Source organism: Podarcis filfolensis (assembly GCF_964270895.1).
Source record: "Podarcis filfolensis genome assembly, chromosome: 6".
Taxonomy (NCBI): domain Eukaryota; kingdom Metazoa; phylum Chordata; class Lepidosauria; order Squamata; family Lacertidae; genus Podarcis; species Podarcis filfolensis.
Window position 1 is genome coordinate 54,895,493 of NC_139609.1, and position 25,369 is coordinate 54,920,861.

Genomic DNA, 25,369 nt, shown 5'->3' on the forward strand with positions numbered 1-25,369 from the left:
TAGGCTAAATGTTTAGGAAATGCTGCTCAACATTCGGAGTTCCTCTCTACTAAGTGACAGGCAAGAATTGCCTTCATCTGCAGCTTACTGGGGATATCCTCAGGCTTACAAGCTCAAGGCCCATGAGGTGTGCCCTCAGTTAACTTACACTCTTCAGTGAGCATCAGTCCTTTAGGAACCATGGATGGCTTCAGTCACTACGACCTGTGCTTGCGGTTGCCAGCAGCCTTACAGCTGGCAGCAGCTCTTACCAACAGTGCATCCACATTTCAAGCATTAAGAATAACTTCAGCGGTAGAAGCTTGCCTGAGCAGGCTGGGTTGTTTTTTTCAGGGATTGGATCTGTTCACACAGATGTATAACTTGTTCCCACAATCAACACCACATGTCTTCTTGGGCCATGTTGATCCCCTTCCATCCTGCACTGCAGTTAGAGACAGTTTCATTTTTCATTTTATTATATGTATATCTCCCCGTTTTCTCCATCACGGAACCCAAGGCAGCATACATTTCATTCTCACCTATCCAGGCACTGACCGGATCCAGTCCTGCTTTGCTTCAGTAAGGTGACACTTCATGTGCCTTGAGACCATGATCAATTGTGCAATGGACACATGTGCATATATGCACATGATACTATTAGAAGATCTTCCCATGCCACATTGTTTATCATTTTAGAAAACCTTTTGGTGCTCCTACTGGTAGCCACAAAACTTTGACAGCAAAAAACTTTGGGAAGCAGCTAAATTATTCCAGCATGATCCGCTATCCTATTACCAACACCTTTGGGAGCAAGAGAAACAAAGATGCAGACTGAAATTATTCCATCAGGATTCCAGAAGCATGTGCTTTCAGAATCCAAGAATATCTATCTGCTATTACATAGCCTTGTTGGGCTAAAGACAGGCTGCTCTCTCCTGACAGATATATCCCTGTGCATTCTTTCAAGTCAACTCATATTCTTCATTAAGCATAGTCAAAATTAGGGCAAATTTGCATGTAGTTGTTTATCATGCATGATTTACTCTGCTTTTGTCAGCTCTTCCCCTGAACACTTACAAGCTCCTCCAGCTTTTGATAAATCAGAAGGATGTGTTTCCAAGTTTATCTGCTCAGCCATAAAAATGTGAAAGCTTGGGTTCTCAGAATGTTATATCCTGTGTCCAGTATACCAAACTGCATTTGGGGCAGTGCAGTGGCACAAGTGTAGAATATACTAAGACCTACCTGTGGACCACAGTTCAAGACACCTTGGCTTAGGATTCAATAGCGTACATTGCCTGTCTTCCACATGAAGCAAATGTCAAGAAGGCAAAGGAAAGAGAGTGGGGAAAGAGTGAGGAAATCACATTAGCACTGCTTTGGAAAGAATGTGGGAGAAGAGAATGCAGGAGGGGGAAATAAGGAGAAATGTGTCTGGAAGAGAGATAAATTGGGGAAGTAAAGAAAAAAGAAAGCAGCAGAGATTTGTGCAGGGAAATCCCAACAGAAAACAGGAGTAGTACCATTTCTACTGCACTAGGACACCAGCAGCCCAGATGTGTTTCATCACAAATGCACCTGAGAGTGAAGCAATCAGACCTACCAGTCACCCCCACCCCATTTCTGCCCTTGCCCTTTCTTCATTACCTTCTCTGCCGACTGTGATGTCCCAAAGAAGATAGGAATGAAAGCTAACCAGACGATGCAGGTAGTGTACATGGTGAACCCAATGGGCTTGGCTTCATTAAAGGTCTCAGGAACCCCACGGGTCTTTATAGCATACACAGTGCAGGTCACCATGAGCAGCATGCTGTACCCAAGCAAACAGATGAGGGAGAGGTCAGAAATGTCACACTTGAGAACCCCCCGGGCAAAGCGGGGGTCCGTAGTCCGTTGGTCCTCATAGTCGATGATGGAGTGTGAGGGGTCCACAATGAACCAGATGCAGACCCCCAGCAGCTGCAGAGAGATGAGGCTGAACGTGATGACCAGCTGAGAAGCAGGACTGATGAAGCGCGGGGCGCTGACTGACTTTTTGCCCTGCTCAAAGATGCGGTAGATGCGGTTGGTTTTGGTCAGCAAGGCAGCGTAGCTGATGCTCATGCCCAGCCCCAGGAAGACACGCCGCAGGGAGCAGGTTCCCAAGTCAGGCTCTGCAATCATCAGAAAAGTGGTGGCATAGCAGAGGAAGATGCCTGTCAGGAGCACATAGCTGAGCTCTCGCCCCGAGGCCTTGACGATGGGTGTGTCATTGTAGCGCACAAATGTCACCACCACAAAGAGGGTGGCAATGATGCCCACAATGGCAAGGAAAACGGGCACCACAGCCCAAGGAGAGCTCCACTCAAGCTTGACGATGGGGATGGGGATGCAGCCAGTGTGGTTTTCGTTGGGGCGCTCGCTGAGCCGGCACACCTTACAGTGGAACTCATCCTGCTGATACTGGTACCCATCACAGCGCTCACAGTGCCAGCAGCACGGGATGCCCTTCACCAGCTTCTTCCTTTCACCCGGCCTGCATGGCTGGCTGCAGATTGAGGTGGGCACACGGTTGCCTCCCCCAGGCCAATGCAGGCGCTCCATCTGCAGCAGAGAGAAAGCAAGAATCTCACCAACCACCATGAACTAACATGGCATGAGCTGGGTCACAGCAGGGGCTGGGTCAGCATCCCCCGCCAACTCTGCAAAACACTTACTCTAGTCTATGCCATGTCCAGCTATTCTAGCATTGCTCCCTCTGATTCAGTATCATTTTCAGGTGTGAGGAACCTGTGGTCCTCCTGATGTTCTTGGACTACAACTCCCATCATGCCCAACCATTGGCTATGCTGCCTGGGGCTGGTAGAAGTTGCAGTCCAACAACACCAGGAGAACCACAAGTTTCCAAGCCTAATTTAGTTTTTGATCTCTATCAGCTGTGCATGAAATGCTACTAATTCAAGCTTAGACATACCTGTTCTTCAATTCCAACCTGATATCATGTCACAGAGTAAGTGTTGTTGCTAGTCAAACCACCGACACTAACTTTGCTGAACTAAATCAACTGTTCATGGATACTACGTGGTCTAATACATCTCTCATTTCCCTCCTTCACAGTTCCTCATATTTACTACAGACCTGCAATTCCACACTGCAGTTTGTTGCCCCTTCCCCTTGATAGGTTAATTTTTGTCTTGATACTCAGCCAACTCTGAATTAGACCTGAAATGAAACTTTGCACAGGTTTAGAATTCCACAATATTTCAAATTCTGGATTTGTTTACTGTCAAACTTTACTGTTGAAATTCAGTTCTGTTGAACAGTCAACCAAGAATAAACACTTTGTCCCATTGACAAATCGGGAGTCTTAAATTAAAGATTGACAAATCGGGAGTCTTAAATTAAAGATTTGCCAAATTGAGATTGTGGCCTTAAATCTTAAGTCTTGCTGGTGAATTGTTGCTAACGTACCCATAAATTTGTCAAGTGCAATACTTTTTAAAGCATGTGTTCCCATTAAAAATCCAGTTTTCTACTGTGCTTTATTACCCATGGCATAAGTTGGGCTGTTGCAATGAAAGAGATCAGAGAGAAACCAGAGCTAAATGCTTTCAGAAATCTCTCTGTATTATATTAATGATGCCTATGTATAAAGATAATCCCATTTAAACTAGAGCCCTTGAGCATACAATAAGTACAGCTCCATTTCCTAATTAAAACACTGGAGCTTCAGAGTAAAAGTTTATTCCCTTCAGTGTTTAGGCAAATCTAAGATCTTGCTTACTTTTAAGTTCAGATGATCAGCCCAGTGCCCAATAACTTTGTACTCAGGTGTAGTGTTCTTGATCTGGTACTGGTAGATGTCATAACGGCCTGGGGCATCTCCATTCTCATTGAATGTCACAGGGGTCCCAGCAATACCTGCAACACACAAAGCATTCAGTCTCAGAAAGAAATACATTGCTGGTTTGGGCTGTATATTTGATCTACCAAAGGTAGGTTTGTCCCTTTTCTTCTCCTAGAAACAAATGCACATGCACACATATACATGGGAATCCTGAGTGTGATCCATCCAAAGTACATCCATTCATTCATATCTCACCTTTCATCCACAGAGTACATAGCTCTCCATTTTATTATCACAACAACCCTGTGAGGTAGGTTAGGCTGAGAGTTCATAACTGGTCCAAGGTCACCCAAAGAGCTTCATGGCTGGATTGGGATTTGAACCCTGATCCCACAGGTCCTAGTCCAACACTCTAACCACTATACCACACAGGTTGTCTGCAGTACATCAGAAGTCCAATTGGGCTTAGCTTACCAGGTTCAACTCTGCCACTATTATCAAGGGGACACAGTTAACTCTGCCTGGATTTTGCTCCAATTGACCTGAGGGCTTTTAGCAAATGCAAAGTTGTGAAGTTGTGGAATAAGTGAACTAAAGCTGCAGGATATGTGAACTAAATCTCCTTGCTTAGGCTGCACTCCAACCCTCTGATTGGTCATGCTAGAGATCGGGTAGAGGTCTCCCTCCATCCAGTCCAAAACAACTCTGCTGGCCTCCATGTGTGGAGTGACACCACCGTCACTTCTCCAGCATGAAGCTCCCCATTCCACCCACCAGACACAGGTAGATGGAAGTACGGTGGAAACCCCACCAGCTGAGTGTTCCTGGATCTCAAGCTGGTCCTACAACCATCACTTGACATTGTTGGGCTTTAGGCTAGCATATATTAGAGAAGGGAGTTCCTTGCTCCCTGGCTGGTATGGGTATCAGGGATGCAGTAGTGATTACACAGAGGTTGGGATTCCTCTGTAACTTCATTATTATTATTATTATTATTATTATTATTATTATTATTATTTAGGAGAACAGATGTAGGATACAGATTCCCAGCTGCTGTGTACCCAAACGGCTCCCCAACTTTTGAGTTGGACTGGCTCTACTGCCATTAATAATCTAGCCCACACTCTTATCTAAAATAGTTAAAAGCTAGTTCTTTACCTTGGGCAAGCAGAAAATAACATTAGTCTTACTCCTCGGCTCCTTGGGTTGCCTAGAGAAATCCTTGTGGCTTTTTCTGCTCACATAGTGATAACGCCTACAATTATATATTTGCACAGAGCTAGGGCTCCAAGAAACTCCTTTCATGGATCAGGCCTCCCGCTCAGTTAAGGTATAGTGCAACCTGAGAAGCAACTGACCATTTTTTAAAAACACATAAGGCTGAAATCAGTTTTGTTTAACATCAGCTTCAAATAACACAGTGAAACCTGCACACAGACCCATAGTGGGGGATGGTGGGGCTAGCCAGGTTTTTTTTGCCCCTGGTGAAGCCATCAGAATGGCACTATTGAGGCTCCCAGCCTGTGTGTGTGTGTGTGTGTGTACGCAACTGCACATTGGTGTGTGTGTGTTGTGTGTGTGCCAAACTGGGTCTCTGATCTGGGTGAAATAAATCCTAGTTTCGCTCCTCCCTGCACAGCTGCATTAGGAACATAATTTTCTATAATAATAAAAAAATCTCAATGTTGGGCTTATCTACACAGTTGTTTCCTATTTTTGTTTTGCTCATTTAGCTCAATGGGAAGCAAGGTGGAGGGCGGGGTTATAGTTCTGCTAAAAATACGAACAAACCTTGCTTATTATATGAAGTATCACACAAATTATTAAGTGCATTATTTTGGGCAAATTATAGACATATACATGCCAGGTTTCCGAAAGTAGCTGGCACATAACCAGATGCATGCACACAACAATACATATAGCTGTATAGAAATACTTAACGTATCAATACTTATTCAATCACGCTACATAAATGAGCCATGGCTGGTGTCCATTCAGAGTGATGGAGCAAAAGGCAAAAAGGCCAATAGGAGCTCGAGCCAAAGCCAACGATGACAGAGCCAACTAATTTTAGTTTTGGCTTCATCCCCCTCCCTGCTGAATTCTACAAGAGCAACACTGAGGACAGCATAGCTGCTCCTTCCATTTAAAGCAATTCAATACACCTTTAAACTTCCTTTCAAAGGATCCTGGGAACTTTAATTTCTTAAGGGTGCTAGGAATTGTAGCTGGGTGAGGTGGAAACTGCAGTTCCCAGAAATTTTTGAAGGAAATCATGTGCTTTAAATGTGCATTGAAGGTGCTTTAAATGGATGTTGTGGATCTTTGCTAAGGACCAGTTGTGAGTAAGAAGACAGGCAGGCGGGGCTGACTAAGGCTGACAAAGCTGGCTAATTTTGCATATAATTAGGCTTATTTATTTATTTATTTATTTATTTATTTATTTATTCATTCATTCATTCATTTAAAAACTAATCCCAAAATACATGGTCCAATTTTGGACAAAGCTCAATCAGACTACTGGAAAAGTCCAATCCTGTGTTTAATTCCATTTGAAAAGGATTCCTCCTCTGCACCAAGCCTGCACATGGAGCCCATTTGATCCCTTTCCCAAATTCCCTCCTGCGTTAACAGCATTCATGAATGGCACAAAAATCATAACGGAGACCCAAATATGCTGTTAGGTGACACACAGAGAAAAAAACACTTGGAAGTGCCTTGCCAAACAAGTTTGTAATTTGAATATAAAATGAAAAGGCCTAGAGAGCATAAATTTACGATTGTGTTTTATCAATTAAATTGTTTGCCACCAACTGTGTGAATGTGGTCAAATTTCTTGTAGGCACCAGAGCAGAGAGAGAGGGAGGGGAGGGAGAAAAGCGGGGGGTGGGGGTGCAAGTTTCCTGTGGGTTATATAAGGAATCAGATTGCATAAGGGACAAAGAAAAGGACACTTTCTTTTTGCTTGTCATTCACCCAATCAGTTCCATTATGTACATAAAGCACGCTCCAAAGGACATCATGCAGGCCTCCCTCCCTCTCTGGATCTTCCTGCATATTGTTACTCCCCTGCTGGATGTCCAGGCATATTCTTCTTCCCTAAGCCATTGAGCAATGAATCCATACATAGTGACAGTACATCATGAGGCTACATCATTCATTCACCGAGAGCGGTAATCCCCTCTCAGTATTCAACCAGAGAGCTTGAGACAGAAAATAACAACACATTTATATAGAGTCGGATGAACGTGCATGTCATGAAATCAAAGAGCTGAAAGCTGGGGCTGGAAGGAGGCTCGGTGCAGGCAGGTGCTGAAAGGGATTCTGCAAGACGTACCTAACAGAGCTTCCTTCCCGCACCTTGCAATGTGCCTCCACTCCCAGGAGACTAGATCCTGTCCCCACAAACCCTGAAGAAATGTTCTGCAACCTAGAGCCCCTGTGCTCTAGATCACTGAGATCTCAATAGTCACTGGAGACAATTAAGAACATAAGAAGAGTCTTGCTGGATCAGGCCAAAGGTTTATCTAGTCCAGCATCCTCAAAGTGGCCGACTAGATGCCCACAAGCAGAACCTGAGTGCAACAGCATTATCCCCACCTGTGACTTCCAGCAACTGGTATTCTATTTGGGCCAATGGGGCAGTGCCACCCCACTCTCATGTGTCCTCAGTCAGCCCTCACCTGCCTCTCTTCTTACTTTCAACCTGTCCAGGGGTGGCTCTGCCCATCAGCTCCTTCCTCCTTTGTCTCTTTGTTGTCCCTTGTAAAGCTCAGCAGGGCAAAGGATGGGGACAAAGCTAGGATTTGTTGGCTCTGCCTACCTTTGGCTCTGGCTCACCCTACTGTTAGGCTCCCTGCATTTTGCCCTCCCTTCTGCCAGCCACCCCTGCTGGTATTCAATATCAACGAGCCTTTTTCTGGTCCTGCTCCAATGCCCTGACACAATGAAGTTAAGTGAAGCTTGCCAACCTCACTTCAGGAGTGGTAGCAGGGAGAATATTGAGTATATACAAGTACTGGGCTCCATAACTCCCTCCACTTTAACAGGACCGTATATCCCCAGCGAAAGAGGGGGAATATTGTGTGACTTTCAGGGGGCAGTTGAATTTCCATCTCACCTGAAATACAAACTGGGCAAAGCTTTCATCTTTCTTAAAAAGAAAAATGACAACAAAAGCCTTGTTGTCATTTCACATGATGGCTTGGCTGCTCCACCACATTGTTCCCAGAGGCATTGAGTCCCAGGAATGCAGCTAGATCAGCCAAGCCTCTCTCCACAATGGCAGCAAGGAGTTTATAAGAGGTTTTATAAAAGCAGGGGGAAAGGAGGAAAACACTCAACCATCTGGTATTTAAAGCAACATGAACACTCTTTAGCTTGACCCCCTTCCCTCCCAAATAATCCAATCTTGGAGGAAGGTTGTTCTGTTTTATTTGGGGGCTTTGGCAAAAATTGCTTGGGTGAACTTTTCATCCCAGCTCTATATACAGCAGGCTGGGTGGCCAGCTTTTGAACCAGGGATTGTGTGCTTTTACCAGAAATTTTATCTACAGCAATTAGCAGGTGGCAATGTTTATCTCTCGGCTATGAAAAGCTTCACTTGCTAATTCCTGAAGATCAAGCCTCCATTAAAGGACCCAGCCATGGTGACCAGTTCAAAAGGTGATGGTGTTTTTCTTTGCATGGAGATAACGAAACTCCACTTGTTTCTTTAGGTTGAACTGCTTTTAAAACCACGAATGCAGGGCAGCAGGGGTAACAATAAAAGGCCAACATCTTTTCACACAGTCACCTCATTCACATATGATGAAGAAGAAGAAGAAGAAGAAGAAGAAGAAGAAGAAGAAGAAGAAGAAGAAGAAGAAGAAGAAGAAAATTTGGATTTGATATCCCGCTTTATCACTACCCTAATGAGTCTCAAAGCAGCTAACATTCTCCTTTCCCTTCCTCCCCCACAACAAACACTCTGTGGGGTGAATGGGGCTGAGAGACTTCAGAAAAGTGTGACTGGCCCAAGGTCACCCAGCAGCTGCATGTGGAGGAGCGGAGACGCGAACCCGGTTCACCAGATAACAAGACTACCACTCTTAACCACTACACCACATTGGCTCTTCATATGAAGTGAGGGGTGGGAGTCTAACAAGAAAAGAAGCATGGAAGCTCCAGTGTCCAGATGTAAAAAGGGGAGCAGGGCTTCTGCACCTTTGCAGGGCATTTCAACAGGTGCAGCTTGCATGAAGCTCCTCTTGCTGAAATTCCTGCTTGTGCAGAATGGTTAAAGGTGCAGAACCCCTGCCTTCTTTCGCATCTGGACACCTTAGATTCCCACCTTCCCTCATAGTCAGATTTCTCCATTCCTTGCTTGCTTGCAGTATGAGAGCTGGAAATGAAGAAAGCAAGGAAATGGAGGAAGGAATGGCATGGTTCAGCAGCCCTGTCCTGTTTGCTCCTCTCATTGTAACAGCAGGACCTCAGCTTCCCAGGGTCCAGGTGGATTGGGTGGATGTGTGGATCAGGCCAGGTTAGATCCTTTTGTAATTACTACGCAGCTGCCTTTGTATACTGTATGTGGTGTGTGCAACCCATCGAGCTGAAAAAAAATTCACTAACCATGTATGGCAGCACATCAGTGGTGCACTAACTACATGCCCTGTTTCAACAGGGCTAGACCATTATAGAATAAACCATTTATAAACAGATTAGTCTTCAAGGTGCCACAAGATTCTATGTTGTTAGATCTTCTGTTGTTGTTGTTGCATGCCTCTAAATGAGGCAGGTTCTCAAGCATCGTGGGCATTATTACATGGTGTAGGGGCATGCTGTATTCAGACTGGAGGTCACACATTGTGCAGTCCTGTTTGGGGCTGCCAGCCTTTGAACTGATTCCTGAAGCTATCCTTTAAATAGAGGTTTGATCTGCAAGGATTAGAAAGTGGAGCTTTTCACACCATGGAGATAACCACTTTAGCCGTGCCTCCTTTCCCCTCACCTTTCTCTGTCGTCTCCCCAGTGTCACATTTTAGACTGAAAGTTGCTTTGTATAGAAGTGTATGCTTTTATATTTTATAAAAGGCCATTAACACGGATAGTGCAATAATAATAATGAATAATAACACTAACTGCTGCAGTGCATATCAAACTTTTGAAAACTGATCTATGGGTTCCAAAGCTGAACTGCTGTTTATGCTCAATATTTTCACTACTACCATTCCCGCAATGAGATTGGCATGTGGTCACAGGTGGAGGAGTGCTGGTCTGCACTACTACTGCAGCTTTCAAGGAACAGAGGTTGCATTTAGCAAAAGTCTTTCTGCTGAAAACTATGGTCCACAGAAAAATGCCTGAACAAACAGAAGGGGATGCCAGCTGCTCTCTCTAAGTTCTGTTAGGCTGACCTGCTCACCACAACAACACCTGGAGTCCCACACAGATCCAAGCAGGCTAAAAGGCAAGCTGAGAGGCAGGATGGTTGGCTTTCCCAGCCCTGCTCTGGATGCCTTTGCAGACAGCTCATTACACTTGATGTGCACAGTGAGTGATCAGCATTGACATCCCTGCCACTCATGTGCACAGGGGACAGCCACAGAGGAGCACTGAGGGATGCAACCTAGGAGGGAGAGTGGGTGGGAGTGAGATGCAGCCCTTAAACACAAGAGCAGTCAGCGCCTGATTGGGCATTTGCACCAGCTGCTCAGTGCCCGGAAATGTGTGGGCAGATGCTGCAGACAGTACATTTGCTCACCCCCTTTGGCTCTGTTTAAGATTTCTATCTCTTTGCCCTGTGCTTGCACACATGCACATGGTAGAGTGATACAAATAGAGGCTACTCCAGTCTTATGATTGCACTGAATAGATTGATTAGTTGTTTAATTCTAAAAACAGAGGCAGAAAGCTTTAAAAGAGGGGGACCTGTAGCCCTCTAGTTAAGACTCCAACTCCATCAGCCCCAGCCATCATGGTTAGAGATGATGAAAAGTGTAGTTCACCACACATTTCCCATTCCTGGTCTAGAAGAAACTAGGATGCAGACACCTAAGCTTTTCAACTTCCTTCTCTCACTGTGGGACAATACATAAATGGGAAGTGGCAAAGTTCTATCCTAGTAGGTTTTCAGCAGGATCAGAACCCAATTGCTCCTTCATCACCTGTCCTCTTCTCCTCTACCAGAGCCCTTCTCCCCAGAATGGAATGGGGAATAATTCATTTTGCCACCAAATAAGGGAAAAGATGATGAGCAGAGAGAAGCAGGAGGAAGTCCCCAGCAGAATTCTGCACAGTGAATCAATAGCTCATTCCAAACCTTCATGGGGCTTGGAATACACAACCACTGAAAAAGTGTAGATGGAGAATATGATAGAGCTCTCTAACACTTGTGAATGGCATCTATATAATCTTCATATTACAGACGCAGACTCCAGTGGTGTGTTCTAGTTTGGTTACTTCTTTCAGCACCATGGACTTCTCCAATCTGTTTGGGAAAGTAATCTCCCAAGTCCCTTTACCTATACAGAGATCACACGCCACTAAGTTGTAGCTGTGCCCTACCCCCTATTCATGGATTTGCCAAAGACTGGTAAGTTACAAATGCTTACAAAGCATCCAGAAGACCTTTCTTCACCATGTCAAAAGTGCGGGGTGGGAACTGAACTACTGATGAGATCATGCAGTGAAAAAATGAGATTGCCTCTTTCCCTTAGACAGTTCTTAAAACATGCTAAATTTCAAAGATAAGCCCAATTAAAAAGAGACACCCAGTTGCCTGGCTGTAAATGGATAATCCAACATACAAGCGAGGTTTATGTAGTCAGATTGTATTTATCAAGAGAAGGATGTGACCAGATGAGAAATACTATAAAATATTTAATTACACTGATTTAGCAAGTTGCCTCAAAGCAAGACTCTTTGCTGTGCCCCCACCTTCCTCAAAAGTTTATCTCGAAACAAAATCAAATGAATTGCACAAATAAATCCCAATAACATTAAAAAGCAGGAAAATCAAACAAGAAGATAGGGAAAGAATAAATAAAGGAGACAGATTGTGAGGAGATTGCAGAGGAGAGATAAATAGATGTAATAAGGAGGCAGAAGCAGAAAAATGTATATTAAAGAGATATAATGTGAGGATGTGATGAGTTTCTAGAATATGTAAAGGAATTACTAATCAGGGGCAAGGGAAGATTGTCTAACAAGAAAGGAACAAAAATGTGGAACGAGAATAAGGAAATGGAACTGGGGATTGTTCATGTGCATAGAATTATGATGGGACTTTAGGAGATGCCAGCTTTCGTCTGTTTTTGCCACATGCTTCCTGGTCAATTCACATAAAAAGGTAAAGGGACCCCTGATCATTAGGTCCAGTCGTGACCGACTCTGGGGTTGCAGCGCTCATCTTGCTTTATTGGTCGAGGGAGCCGGCGTACAGCTTCTGGATCATGTGGCCAGCATGACTAAGCCGCTTCTGGCGAACCAGAGCAGCGCACGGAAACACCATTTACCTTCCCTCTGAAGCGGTACCTATTTATCTACTTGCACTTTGATGTGCTTTCGAACTGCTAGGTTGGCAGGAGCAGGGACCAAGCAACAGGAGCTCACCCCATCGCAGGGATTCGAACCGCTGACCTTCTGATCGGCAAGTCCTAGGCTCTGTGGTTTAACCCACAGCGCCACCTGTGTCCCAGTCAATTCACATAGGGAGGGCTAAAAAAATAGCCCAGCTATCAAGATGCAGATACATGCAGATTCCACTTTCACTTCTGCACATGGAGCTCCTTATCAGAAGCTCCTACCCCAATCTAGACGGTTTCCTTCAGCTACTTGAGCCACTTTGTGGGAGAGCTGAGTTTTCCCACCATGTGTGTTTGCAACTAAAGATGTGGAAGCCCAGAAAAATCTGAAAAACTGGAGAAAAAACTGAGATGGGAGGCTCCCCATTTTTCTGCCTTTTTCTCCTTTTTTCACATCTCTAGTTGCAACCAAGACTGTATGTGTGAAGAGAGGCAAACTGATGAAAATGATGAGTAAAACTGACCCTGGGAGGTTTGGCCAGTCATGCTCCCTAGATTTGTATGTATTTGTTATGAACTTTCATGGAAACATTTCCCCTCCACATATGGTCACTTCTAAAATATGTGCAATGGACAAAGAGAAGCTGATCTTTCCTATGGTGCATGATGAATGAACTCACTTAAAGTTAGGGATGGGGGGGGTGGAATTCAGTTTGGTTTGCATTTTAACATGAACCTACCTATTCCACATTTCCCTCCAAAATGTGCAAAATGAACCTTACCTGTCTTTTGAAATGTACACATCTTCAAATTATTGCAGTGCTGTTCTCCAACCAACATGGATGAAAATGCATATATATGGGGGAAATGTGCATAAAATGTATATATCAGGGGTAGGCAACCTAAGGCCCGGGGGCCGGATATGGCCCAATTGTCTTCTCAATCCAGCCTGTGGACAGTCTGGGAATGAGTGTGTTTTTACATGAGTAGAATGTGTCCTTTTATTTAAAATGCTTCTCTGGGTTACTTGTGGGGCATAGGAATTTGTTCATTCCCCCCCCCCCAAATATAATCACCCCTCCCCCCGGTCTGAGGCAGCCCATGGCTGAAAAAGGTTGCTAAGCCCTGGTATATATTAATGAAAATACCATAGAGCAATGCATTATATTGGGGAAAATTGCTTGTAAAAATATGTTATGTGGGGTAAACTTGCATACGAAAAGGTAAAATGCTGGTGATGTTTCATGAGAATTATTTTGAATGCAAACTAATGTGGAAATGTAAAAAAAAATGAACTTAAGATAGTAAAAATGAGAAACAGAGAGAAACATAACCTCCCTTCTTTGCAATTCCACAATTGTATGATTCATGTACCCAGTGGTTTTTTTCTAAAAAAAAAAAAAAAAATGTTTACGGGTACTCTCATTTTCCTACTCATATTGAAATACTGCCCCTCAATGAGGCCAAACTTAGATTCCCAAAATGTTTAGGGGTATGCGTACCCCCAGAAAACAGCACTGCATGTGTCATAATTTACTGATCTTTATAACCACTGTAGGGCAAGGAAGAACTACTCCCATCTCATAGACATGACCCAAAGCAACCAAAAGCCAATCATCTGACAAGTAGGGTTGCCTGTTCCCCCATTTCACCTTTATAGAGGCTCCGTGCCTTTAACTATGTAGCCATGTGGTCAAGAGGGGATAAATGGTGTTAATAATATGAAGAAAAATAAGGAGGAGGAGGAGTTGTTTCAGAATTTGCATAAAATTCTTTTAAGAGCTTTTGCATTGTTTAGTGCACATTAAAAAACCAATTAAATATAAAGTAATTGCTAAAACACATTACTCAAAGGTGTGCAAAGACATGCCAACAGGGTTCAATTGCCTGAAACCTTCCTGCACACATCAAACCTGTCTCTTTTCAAAAGATGGGCAGCACAAAGGTAATCTACACCGGTGGACCAACTGTGCTGTTGCTTTTTTATTTTTCCCAGAAGGTGGATTTTTGTTTGGGCTCCCAAACGAAATGGAAGAAGCCAGGAGAAACATAGGGAAACAACTGTTTGATGAGAACATTAATTAGATCCTCCATTAAAAAAGTGGTGAATGAAGAGTAGCAATTACAGATAAAACACCCAACGCCATTTCAACCTGGTGTGCTTGTTGTTGCATCTCAAGATGTATTATTTTCAGAGTACTGGGAGGCAGGAATACATCTTACACTAAGTCTGTGGCTGGGGGATGCAAAACCATAGAAAACGTTGCAAGTGGAACATTTAAACATTCAGTCAGTGTTTTATATTAAGCCAGGCATGGTTTGATGCCCCAAGAAGCCCCAAGCAGCTGTATGGCCTTGAGGGTTATCCCACCCAGACAGACAGACCTGAGAAATTGACGCTACGGATGTACTTGAGAAGCTCTGCACCATCTACTGGGTCCATCTTGGGGCAGAGGCCAATCTTCCCAGGGCACAAGTTCTTGTGCATGTTGTGAAGCGCATGGCCCATGGCATAGACAGCATCGATGACAAACTGCACCTTTCCTTCCTGCTCATAGGCAGAGTCCTGGCCAATCCGCTCACGATCTGGAAGACAAAAGGCAAAGGGCGGGGTTCAATCACATGCTTTCATGGGCAACTGCAGACTTACAGGGTTATCCATTTGCTTTGAAATCTAGTATTTACTGTGGAATTTCAGTTCCTGAAAAGGATTCAAAGGACTCCTGCTTCTTGCAAGGAGAGTTTCCACTGAACTCTTTCATGCTGAGGTGAAAATGTGTACTGAGATGCAAAATATGTGACTCATATCTTTATATAGGTGGCCACAACATTCCAGCCAAGTAAAACTCATAGGTTTTCTACCTATACCCACCCACCTCTCCATTATCTATTATCACAATTCATGAACATATTCCATCCAGGCAAAAGCTCCCAAGGAGGGTTTGGTACAGGGCCAAAGAGGGGTGTGGCCCACAGAGAGGAGGTGTGGTCTGAAGAGAGTCCCAGAGGCAGGGGGAGAAGCCTGCGGGGGCCACCTGTGGCACCCAGGCCTGATGTTCCCTGCAAGTGCTGTATACTGTTTTCAGTGAAAGAGCAAGACCTGCAGTTTTTGCCCATATAGTTTTCTAGTGTGAATGTAGAACTTATAACGATATTTCCACATTAACGACAATCACATCTTCTCATAAATAGCAGGAGAGGGAGACTGGAAGGTGATTTACTCCTCCTGTGTGAAAAATGCTTGTAGTGGTGTTCCATCCTGTTAGCAACAGCTTTCCTACGCAATTTTTCCATCTTAAATTGCTGTGTTTCACATTAGCACACTAGGAACACAAATGCCCCAGCTTTGATTGCAGAAAAACCTGTCATGCTGTTCTAGCCTCTGAATACTCAAACTTCTTATTTGTTTTGCTAGGGCATACAAAGTCCATCCTTCCTTGAAGGTTTTTAAAAAGAACTTGGAAGGCCATCTGTTATGATTGATCTAGTTGAGATTCTCACATTGCAGGCATTTGGACTAGATTACCCTTGGGGTCCTGTCAGTACGCCTTTCAACTGATGTCAGTGACTGGGCTCAAGAAATGGTTCTGCCCCGACTGGGCTAGGCGACTGGAGCACTTTCAGAGACCTTCCAATCCTGGAAAGCAGGTCTCGGTGCACTGGACTCACAACTGTGCATTGTGAGCACCAGACGCAGCAGAGTATAAACAACGCGGAAGCTAGCTGTGAAGCATAACTTCTTTTATTTCTAACAGCTACTACAAACTAAAGAACTACTGGCTTGCCTGAGTGTTACAGCTCCCACTCAGCCATCTAGTCACTACATAGATAAGACTCTCTCCGCACACAGAATCAGGCAGTCAGGCAGGAACGGAAGAAGTCAAAGAGCTGTTTCTGCCCCCTCCTTTCTCAAAACAGCATATTAGGAGATTCTCGCAATGGGAGGGGGTAAAAATATCAACAGGAACCTCCCAACTTTACAATTCTTTGATTCTCTGTTTTCTTTGTTTTAATAAATTCATACTGAGTACAGTAAATGAACTAGATGTGAGCTGTTAATAACCTAAGGTTAATCCAGAAAAGACTGTGACACTGTTCGTCAGCAGGAGAGCCGAACCAAGAGCTCCTGTTGCTCGGTCCCTGCTCCTGCCCACCTGGCAGTTTGAAAGTACGTCAAAGTGCAAGTAGATAAATAGGTATCGCTCTGGCGGGAAGGTAAATGGCGTTTCCGTGCGCTGCTCTGGTTTGCCAGAAGCGGCTTAGTCATGCTGGCCACATGACCCGGAAGCTGTATGCCGGCTCCCTCGGCCAATAAAGTGAGATGAGTGCTGCAACCCCAGAGTTGGTCACAACTGGACCTAATGGTCAGGGGTCCCTTTACCTTTTGCATCTTGGGAGTGCTTCTGACTCTGGTTGCACTCCTAGAAACTCATATGCTAGCAGGAGCTTGGAGAGCTTTTGCACAGATTTGGCTAGTAAATGAGCTATGCTTGATAAAACAAATCTGGCCATAATTACACATGTCCTGGTCACATCTAGACCAATGCAACATTCTCTGTGAAAATGCCTTGGAAAAGTGTTCAGAAGCTTCTGCTGGTACTAAATGCAGTGGCCAAAGATATTTCCAGATCCCCCACTGCTGATTATATCACCTATGTTTTATGTTGGCTTCTAGTTCCTTTCTGAGCACAATTTGAAACTCAATGCTCTTATTTACAACAGTCTAAGTGAAGACCCTTTGAAAGGTCTCCTCCTCCCATAATATCCTCCCTGCCCACTGCATTTAACACTAGAGGCCCCATGTCCTACCAATTTGATGAGCACAATTGGTTAGGATTTAAGACAGGGTCTTCCCAGCTGCAGCCTCCAGCTTGTAGGACTCCCTCCCTAGAGAGGCTTGGTTGGCTCCCACTCACTCTCTTAACCTTCAGGTGAACTGAGCTTTTAATGCTCTGTCTTTTTATTTTATGCCAAATTGTTTTATCCCACCTATAGTTTTATTGTATGAAACTAATTTTAGCTATTTGGGCTGTTTCTCATAGAATCATAGAGTTGCAAGGGATCACGAGGTCCCTGCATCTGTTCAGTCTTACTCCATATTTTATGAACTTTCTCATCAGTCACCTGGAATATTTTATTAAGAAAAGTGGGATATAATTTTTAAAACAAATAAGTGAATGCTTTGCAAGCCAACAGCTTCTGTCCATCACACAAAGATGCGTTGTACATAACTTAGTACTCATGATCTTGATGGTCCAGAAAAGAAAGGTCTAGAAGTAGGTTTTCAAATCTCCCCTGAAATTAAGAAAGATGAGTAAAAAGGTAAAGGGACCCCTGACCATTAGGTCCAGTCATGACCGACTCTGGGGTTGCGGTGCTCATCTCGCTTTATTGGCCAAGGGAGCCGCCGTACAGCTTCCGGGTCATGTGGCCAGCATGACTAAGCCGCTTCTGGCAAACCAGAGCAGCGCACGGAAACGCCATTTACCTTCCCGCCGGAGCGATACCTCTTTATCTACTTGCACTTTGACATGCTTTCAAACTGTTAGGTTGGCAGGAGCAGGGACCGAGCAACGGGAGCTCACCCCATTGCGGGGATTCGAACCGCCGACCTTCTGATCGGCAAGCCCTAGGCTCTGTGGTTTAACGCAACTTTCATGGTGGAGCTACAGATAATGATAGCACTTTCATCACAAAACCCTGGGAGGAACCAGGCCCTCTACAAGATATAGGAGGATGTCACTCATTCCAAATGCTATGACAGCAACCCTCTTCTGTGGATTGCTTCCTTTACAGTGCAAGATCTGCCTGTAGCTTGCAAGGGAAACCACACACACGCTTTCTTTGAACTCTCAAACTTGTACACCCAAGTCACAGCCTCAGTAGCAGCATATGCAAATATTATTCAGCCCCTGGCATCATCCATCTCACCACCGGTGGCTCTCACATCAGTCTCCCAAGTGCTATCAGCTGTGTCAAAGGATGGTCTGCACAGCATCCATCAGTTCTAGGATGTGCTCTATCAAGTCCTTGCCACTGCCAAACACACCTTCAGTTTTTCTCCCATCCTGATATTCCTCCCCCACCCACCCACCCACCCTCCCGCCCCCTCTCCAGCCAGCGTTGGATTGCAGGATCATTCAAGTATACGGTAATTACCCACGACAGCTGCCTGCCTCTTCCTGTCATAACCGCTCTTAATGGGACTTGAAACATGTTAATCATTTGGCAAAAGATACCGATTAACACAGCACACTGTTAATTGGAGCTAAAATAGGGTTCCCTGTGGTATGGTACTGCCAGAATAACACCAACCCAGCCTCCCAAATACTGCCCCTTCACCAGCAGAGAGGAAGGGTGTGCGTGTGCATGTCTGGCCATGTGCATAAAGCCATGAAACTCAGGAAGGAGAAGAGGATTTAAAAATAGGGGACATTCTGAACTGGGAAGTCTACGACAGTGGTGGGGAACTGGTAACCCCTCCAGATAGTCCTGGGCTACAACTCCAGGCTTCCCAAACTATTGATCATCTGTATGGGGCTGATGGGACCTGGAATCCAGCAAGAAGTGGAGAGTTACAGGTTCCTTACTCCCAACCTAAGGGAATAATCAGAGAAAGCACTGACCTACCAGAAGTGAATGGTGTCTCATCTCCTCTCTTGCATTCTACAGTCAAGACTGGCAGAGGTTTCACATATATAACAAGTTCTCTGCCCACCCAGTGTGCTCCTTCCAGCAGTATCACAGCTTATAAAAGCCAAGTAGAATGTTTATGTGCTTCGTATGACCCTGATGCTGTGATATGTGGTGTGGTGATTCATATCAGAGGGAAAGAGACTCCTATGGCTAGCAAAGGATGAGGCAGGGAAAGAAAAGCACATAAATGTATTTCTTTATTCACTTGATACTACACTTGCTGCTTGTTCAGGAGAATCAGCCAACCAATAATCAGTCAGGATGGGCTGCAGGTGGGTATGGGCGGGGCTGATGAGCAGCTACAAGCCTCCAGATTTCTCCTGATAGCGTAAAAACCTCCCCCCGTCTCTCTCTCTCTCACACACACACACGCAGAGGCAGACAAGCAAGCAAGCTATCCTAAGCTTGAAGGGGTCAAGGACAATGACACTCCATCCTTTAGCACTTCTTGAAGAATTTATTTTAAAATGTTCAACTGTCAACAATCTGAGTTTAAAAATATATTCCTTTTTTAAGGAATTCAGTTATTTGTTTTGGCCACACTGAAGTGACACCTGGTTGGTCAATAAGACTGAAATGGGATGTATAGAAGTGAAAAGTTTCTAAAATATACAAGGTATAGAACCTGCAGGAATTTATGTAGGCCTTCTGGAGATTCTATTCCAGATATTGCTTCTTGTGTCTGCAGTTAGTCTTGTAGGGGAGACCGAACCTAACCCATGTTTACAAAGAAGTATGTCCCATTGATTTTGCAATTCAGCTGTAGGATTGCATTTCAGGGGTCACTGGATAGCTTAGAGTTCCACAGAGCCTCAGATTGTTCAACTGTGAACCTTACGTATTAGGAATCTTAGACGTTTTGCAACATCAAACTAGCACAACTGCTGGAACATAAAGGATGCCTCGTGAAATTCAAAGTGCAAGGTTTGACATTGTTCTGAATCATACTATTCAATTGTGCAAAGCAAAGAGATGACCTAACCCCTTAAGCTTTTCTATAGCTCACTTAATGGCCTTCAGTGGCTGGTGGCTGCTGTAAGCCACTGGAATTTCCTGGATGTGAAAAGCTGTTTTGCTGTTTGATCCTGGTTAGGGAAAGAACCCTGGGCTTTTGTGATTGGTGGCAAGAAACAGTTAGGGAGTTGCAAGGGTAAGCTGTTGCTTTTTGTAGGGGTGGGCCTGTTCCAAATCTAATACTATTTGTCTGGGTGCCTGCTTCCTGTCCTCTGCTCAACCAGTATATTCTGCAATGGGAGCAGATGTTACAAAAATGCAATAAGCACATTAGCATTCTTCATACAAGGAAAATGACCCTGTAAAAGGCTGACCTGACACTTCCTGCTGCTTCGGAATTGGAGAATGCAGAAGCAATGTTCTCCTATAAAGGTTGCTTCGCTGTATAAATGCCAGACTACTTTAAAATAATGTCCTACAATAAGAATTTAACAACATTTTAAGTAATGTGGTTCTTCCCTGAATACAGTTGTAACTAAATCTATATGAGGGGTTTGCATCAGCACTGTGTGTACCTCAACTAAGAAGGCAAATTGGGGCGATTCTGAGTAGCTTTTCATTTACAGAGTTGGACCACACCATTACCCATGTGTGCCAAGGAAGGGCCCAACCATCTGAGTAGCTCTTTGCCTTGGGGGGTTTTTTCCTTCAAAAAGTTAAACATGGCCATCTCTACTTTCTTTTCCATGAAATCAACTTGAATGCAAGAGGAGAGGAGGAGATGGATTTCTTCTTCTTCTTTTGATGGGCAGGCCTAGCTTTTGATCACAGTGAATTATTTCCCCAGTCTACTCCAATCACAGTGAGCTGGGGAAGGGATGCTGAAGTAAACACATGGTGGAGTTAGATTGTTGGGGATGGCCTGTCCCCCCCCCCACTTCGTTTTCCTAACAAATAATTTTAAAAACCAATATATGTGAGCCACACATTTGATGGAAGGCCAGTCTGCTCTTCCACTTCATTCATGACCATGTAACTATAATAGATCCCTGCTATATACTTAGCTACTTATCATTTCCTCACAATATGTACTGTATAACTGATAGTGGAAATTCCACACACAACTATCATTAAGTTCATAGACTCAGTTAAGTGTCACTGGCTTCTTGTGCTCATGTTGTAATTCATTCCAGATAATTTTGTTCTATACTTGTGATTCCAAGTTTTAAGTAAGTTATGTGTTCCACTTTTAGTTTTGGTAGTGCTGAAAGTTGCTAACAGTGCATACACCAGCCTCTTGAAGAACTGCCAGAAATACTATTATTATGACCTCATGAACAGTGGCGTAGCGTGGGGGTGCAGGGGGGGCCGGCCGCACCGGGCGCAACATCTGGGGTTAGGGCAAATCCACGGGTTAGGGGGCGCAAATCCACGGGTTAGGGGGCGCAAATTACTTGCCTTGCCCCGGGTGCTGACAACCCACGCTACGCCACTGCTCATGAAGACATATATTCAATACCAAGCATTCAAACTGCCCACAGACAACATTGCCAGCCAAATAAGGTGATCTTCACTGACTCCTAAGTGACAACTATTGAAAGAAGAGCTGGCTTAATTATTGAGCCAAAGGAAGTAAACACAGTTAGCCTCCAATTCTACAAGTTCCCAACTGGAAGAAATGGAATAATCGTATTTTAGAAACCAAGGCTTAATGGGAAGAGGATGACATGGTTTTTCATCAGTTCTTCCTACCAATATCATCACAGAAACAGGTTTTATCTTTAGAAACTACCTAGTCTGGGGAAGGGCAGACCTAAGATAACCCCTTCTCTTTAGCTGTAGAAGCAATGATAGAGGATGATTACAAAACTCCCCCCCCCCCAAAAGAAAAATGAGATACTTCCTTGCATCAATGCCTTGATTCTGAATTTTAACATTCCTTGAAACATAAATCAAATTCACAGCATGGGACTCTTGACTTTTTTCCATGGATATGGAAAATCAATTTATGTTTGCATTAAATCTGCAAGATTAAAGACTGTCTATTCTGGTGGACCATATCTGTTTTCAGAAGCTTCTTGAAGGAATGAGGAAGTTTAAGTGGGTCCCTGATTCACTCATTCTTTCAAAAGATGCCAGCTTCTGAAAAGGTTCTGATACAACAACCTTGTATGTAACCACATAACAATGCCATATGGAATGAAAAACAATCTGGCCTTGCTCCTGCTGCTCCTTCCTGTGCAACATTCTTAACTGGGACATGGACACTATTCAATATTCTGATGTTACTTTAGCAACAAACAACTGCAGGTAGGTTACTGTCTTCCATGTAAACCAGCTGGTAAGTAGCAATTAACACAAAATGTACGCAAAAAATACCTGAGCAAATTAGGTATCAGCAGCCAGTCCCAATCCTCTTGATGTCTAGGGGTGTTTGGGGGCCAAATGAACACCATCTATAAGTCACATACGGCACCTTCACAAATGACACAGACAGAGCAATCCAATCCGGGTGGGGTGTGTGGAGTTGGTTTAGATGGAGATATCCCTCCACCCAGCTGTCCTGCCTCAGCTAGTCTCTTACCAGTTGCTGAAGGGGTGAGCAAGTGGGAAGCCCACTGGTGGTGTCCTGGCCCTCACTCACACCCAACTTTCCGTTCCTGCCCAAGTCTTTAATGCATAGATCTGAATGATAGATAGGCTAAACAAGGGCTAAAGGCACAGCAGGTAAACTGCATGGCTATGTGTGAGCTGAGGCATTGATCCAACAAGTGACATGCCTCCTGCCTCTTCCTTTTGAAGAGAGGCCTGGGAGGTGTTTCTGCTATGAGCAAGCAAACAGGCACTTCAGTGAGTGTGCAGGACCTGTGTGGTTTATTTGTGCCAGTGCTTGCGTCTTTGTGTCCTGGGTGACAGAGCTGCCTCCTCAGCAGCATCTGGCTGACTCTCATATGCCTGCCCAAGATGAAGTTCTATACTGGCAGGAATGACAGGAGGGACTAGCAGCTGTGGTAACAGCCCTTTTGGAGATGTCTGGTATCTTAAGGGTGGAACACCCCTCTGTCAACCCACTTGAGCCTTCCTCCGGATAAAGCCCTGAGCTTTCTGAACACTGGTCCCCTCTGCCAGCGCCAATATTTCCTGAGGCACTAAGGCCTTCCCTTGGGTTGTCTAGCTCCAACTCCCTGACCTCTGCCCTCCCCCACTTCTTTGGGATCCCCACATACCCTCCAAGGTGGCCCCACAAGGTTCACAACTGGTGGAAAGCAGCAGGAAGCCCCAAGGGGAGAGGCTGAGCTGACCCAGGATCTGCTGGAAATCATGCCGGTCTCACTACCATTGTATGATAATATCAGCCCCGATCATCTTGGCCCTCAACCTTTAGCCATGGTCACTGTGACTGACAGTAACTCAAATATCTGACTCAAATATCTGAAAGATCCAGCTCCCTCTCTACAGACTTTCTCTGGTGTCCACTCTCAGAAGCTGGGGTATGTGGACCAGGGGTGGCTCCATGGCAGCCCCATAGTCATGGAATTCCCAACCCACAGAGGTATGTCTGGCATCTGCACTATATGGATTTCATAGAATGCTGAAGATGTAGCTCTTGGTTCTGGTAGGGTTGGCATATTTCAAAAAGTAAAAACCAGGACACCCCAAAGTTGTTGTTTTAATTCTTTTTCATACTGAATTTAACCTGGTGGTGAAGGGCAGGTAATAAATTTCAACCATGATAATGATGGTATCCAGAAGGATGCTGCATGACACTGTGCATGCATCTCCCTCTCCCTTATCCCTCTTCTGTGCACAGTGAGAGAAGACGAAGAAACACAGAGATGCAGGAATGATACCCAGCAGCATTCCCAGTCTCTGTCATTGTAACCTTCACTTCAGGATGGGAGCACCATGCTCAGCAGCTAATGTATCAGGCGGAAGAGATGCTACAACAAATTGATAGAGAACTGACCAACAAAAAAAGATTATATCAAGGAGGTAAATTTACAGCCCATCCTTCAAAGTTATAAAAATGCTCTTGGACTACACTGAGATTACTCATGTGAAACCCGTCAAGTTATCCTTTCTTTCCCATTATTGACAAGGACTATTAATCTTCTCCCTCAGCTCAGAGCCCTTCCCGCATTCGTCTCTCAATGAACAGACAAGCCACTCTGTCTTGTCAAGATAATTACATATTTTTAAAAGAAGGTTGTAATAGACTTTAGTCTTGAGCTAAAAACCTCTGGGAGTTTCCTCCCAGCATTTTGCTATGTGGGTCCTATCTGATCTTCCATAAAAGTGGCTATTATTCAGTAGCACCCAAAATGTGGATGTTGCCATTTCAGACACTGGTGTAGATGTGATCTTGGGACTCTAAGCAATGGGACTTGTACCCTATCCATGAACTTCATGTGACCTTCAAAATAGGCACCATCTTAAATATGTTCACTGAAGCTGTGCATGACAGCACCAAGCACACCGAGCCCATAAAGTTAGATTAAATTATTGATTTAATTCCTTTATTTTCAACTTTCAAAAACAGTTCTATTTTCATTACAGGAAAAGGAAAAGGCACATTCTTGTCTCAGAGTCTCTGCTGAGATCTCACTAGAAGTGAGACCAACAAAAAGACTGAGAAAGTTAGGAAAGCAAAAGCCTCAATAATTCTGTCTTTCTCAAACTCTCATGTGGGGTCAAAATACATTGAACATCCTTCACAGCACAATAAATACTGCTTGGATTAGCTAGGAGCATTATTCTGAAAGTTTTGGGGACAATCAGGAAAGGTCCATTTCTAGTAGAAGCTACTATGACTGAAAACATAGCTATTAGTACTCATCTAAGTTTATACACTTCCGTTAAGAAATTCTTTCAGAATTAAAAGCTGAAGTCTCACACTCACAATAAGATCAAGACCATAGCTAAGCCTCAAGGCAGGACTGGAACTGAATTTCAGGAATGGAAGAGAAGGATCGTTTCTCAGCTCACTTTTTAATACTTGAAAGTCTTGAATCAGAGCTGATTCTGTGATAATTGAGAAAAGGTGAAGGTGTAATTATTCCAGTGGATGAGCACTTGGCAGCTGGGCTCCTAGCAAGCTAGTTTATTGAAAGTAGGCCAGCAACATCAAATGTATGACACAGTTTGGAACCTAGTTCCTGAAAGGCAGCCCCAATATCAGGTTTTGTATATGCTCATTACTTTTCATCCTCTCCTCATCATGTTGCTAGGAAAACGCGTAATTTAGCAACTGGGGCAGGATGTGTCAGCTGGCATTTTATGGACTATGTTACACCTCTTCTGTGTCAGTTGCCTATTGGCGTGGGTTGCTGGGAGCTGGGTCAAGCAAGTCACTGAAACCACTCGAGTGCCCCTCATCAGAGCCACCAGGCTGCACTGTGCCACC

At 44.3% G+C, this 25,369-nt stretch overlaps 1 protein-coding gene across 2 annotated transcripts in view; it reads right to left on the bottom strand.

The window, feature by feature from the left end:
• The window catches only part of GRM4 (glutamate metabotropic receptor 4), a 307,680-nt gene that overhangs the window by 36,689 nt on the left and 245,622 nt on the right, over window positions 1-25,369 (bottom strand). For both annotated transcript variants that reach the window (XM_083617972.1, XM_083617973.1), the window contains exons 7-9: window positions 14,701-14,901; window positions 3,746-3,882; window positions 1,630-2,565 (exon numbers count right to left, since the gene is read on the bottom strand). In XM_083617972.1, the coding sequence (XP_083474098.1) occupies window positions 1,630-2,565; window positions 3,746-3,882; window positions 14,701-14,901 (1,274 nt within the window). The remainder of the gene's footprint in view (window positions 1-1,629; window positions 2,566-3,745; window positions 3,883-14,700; window positions 14,902-25,369) is intronic.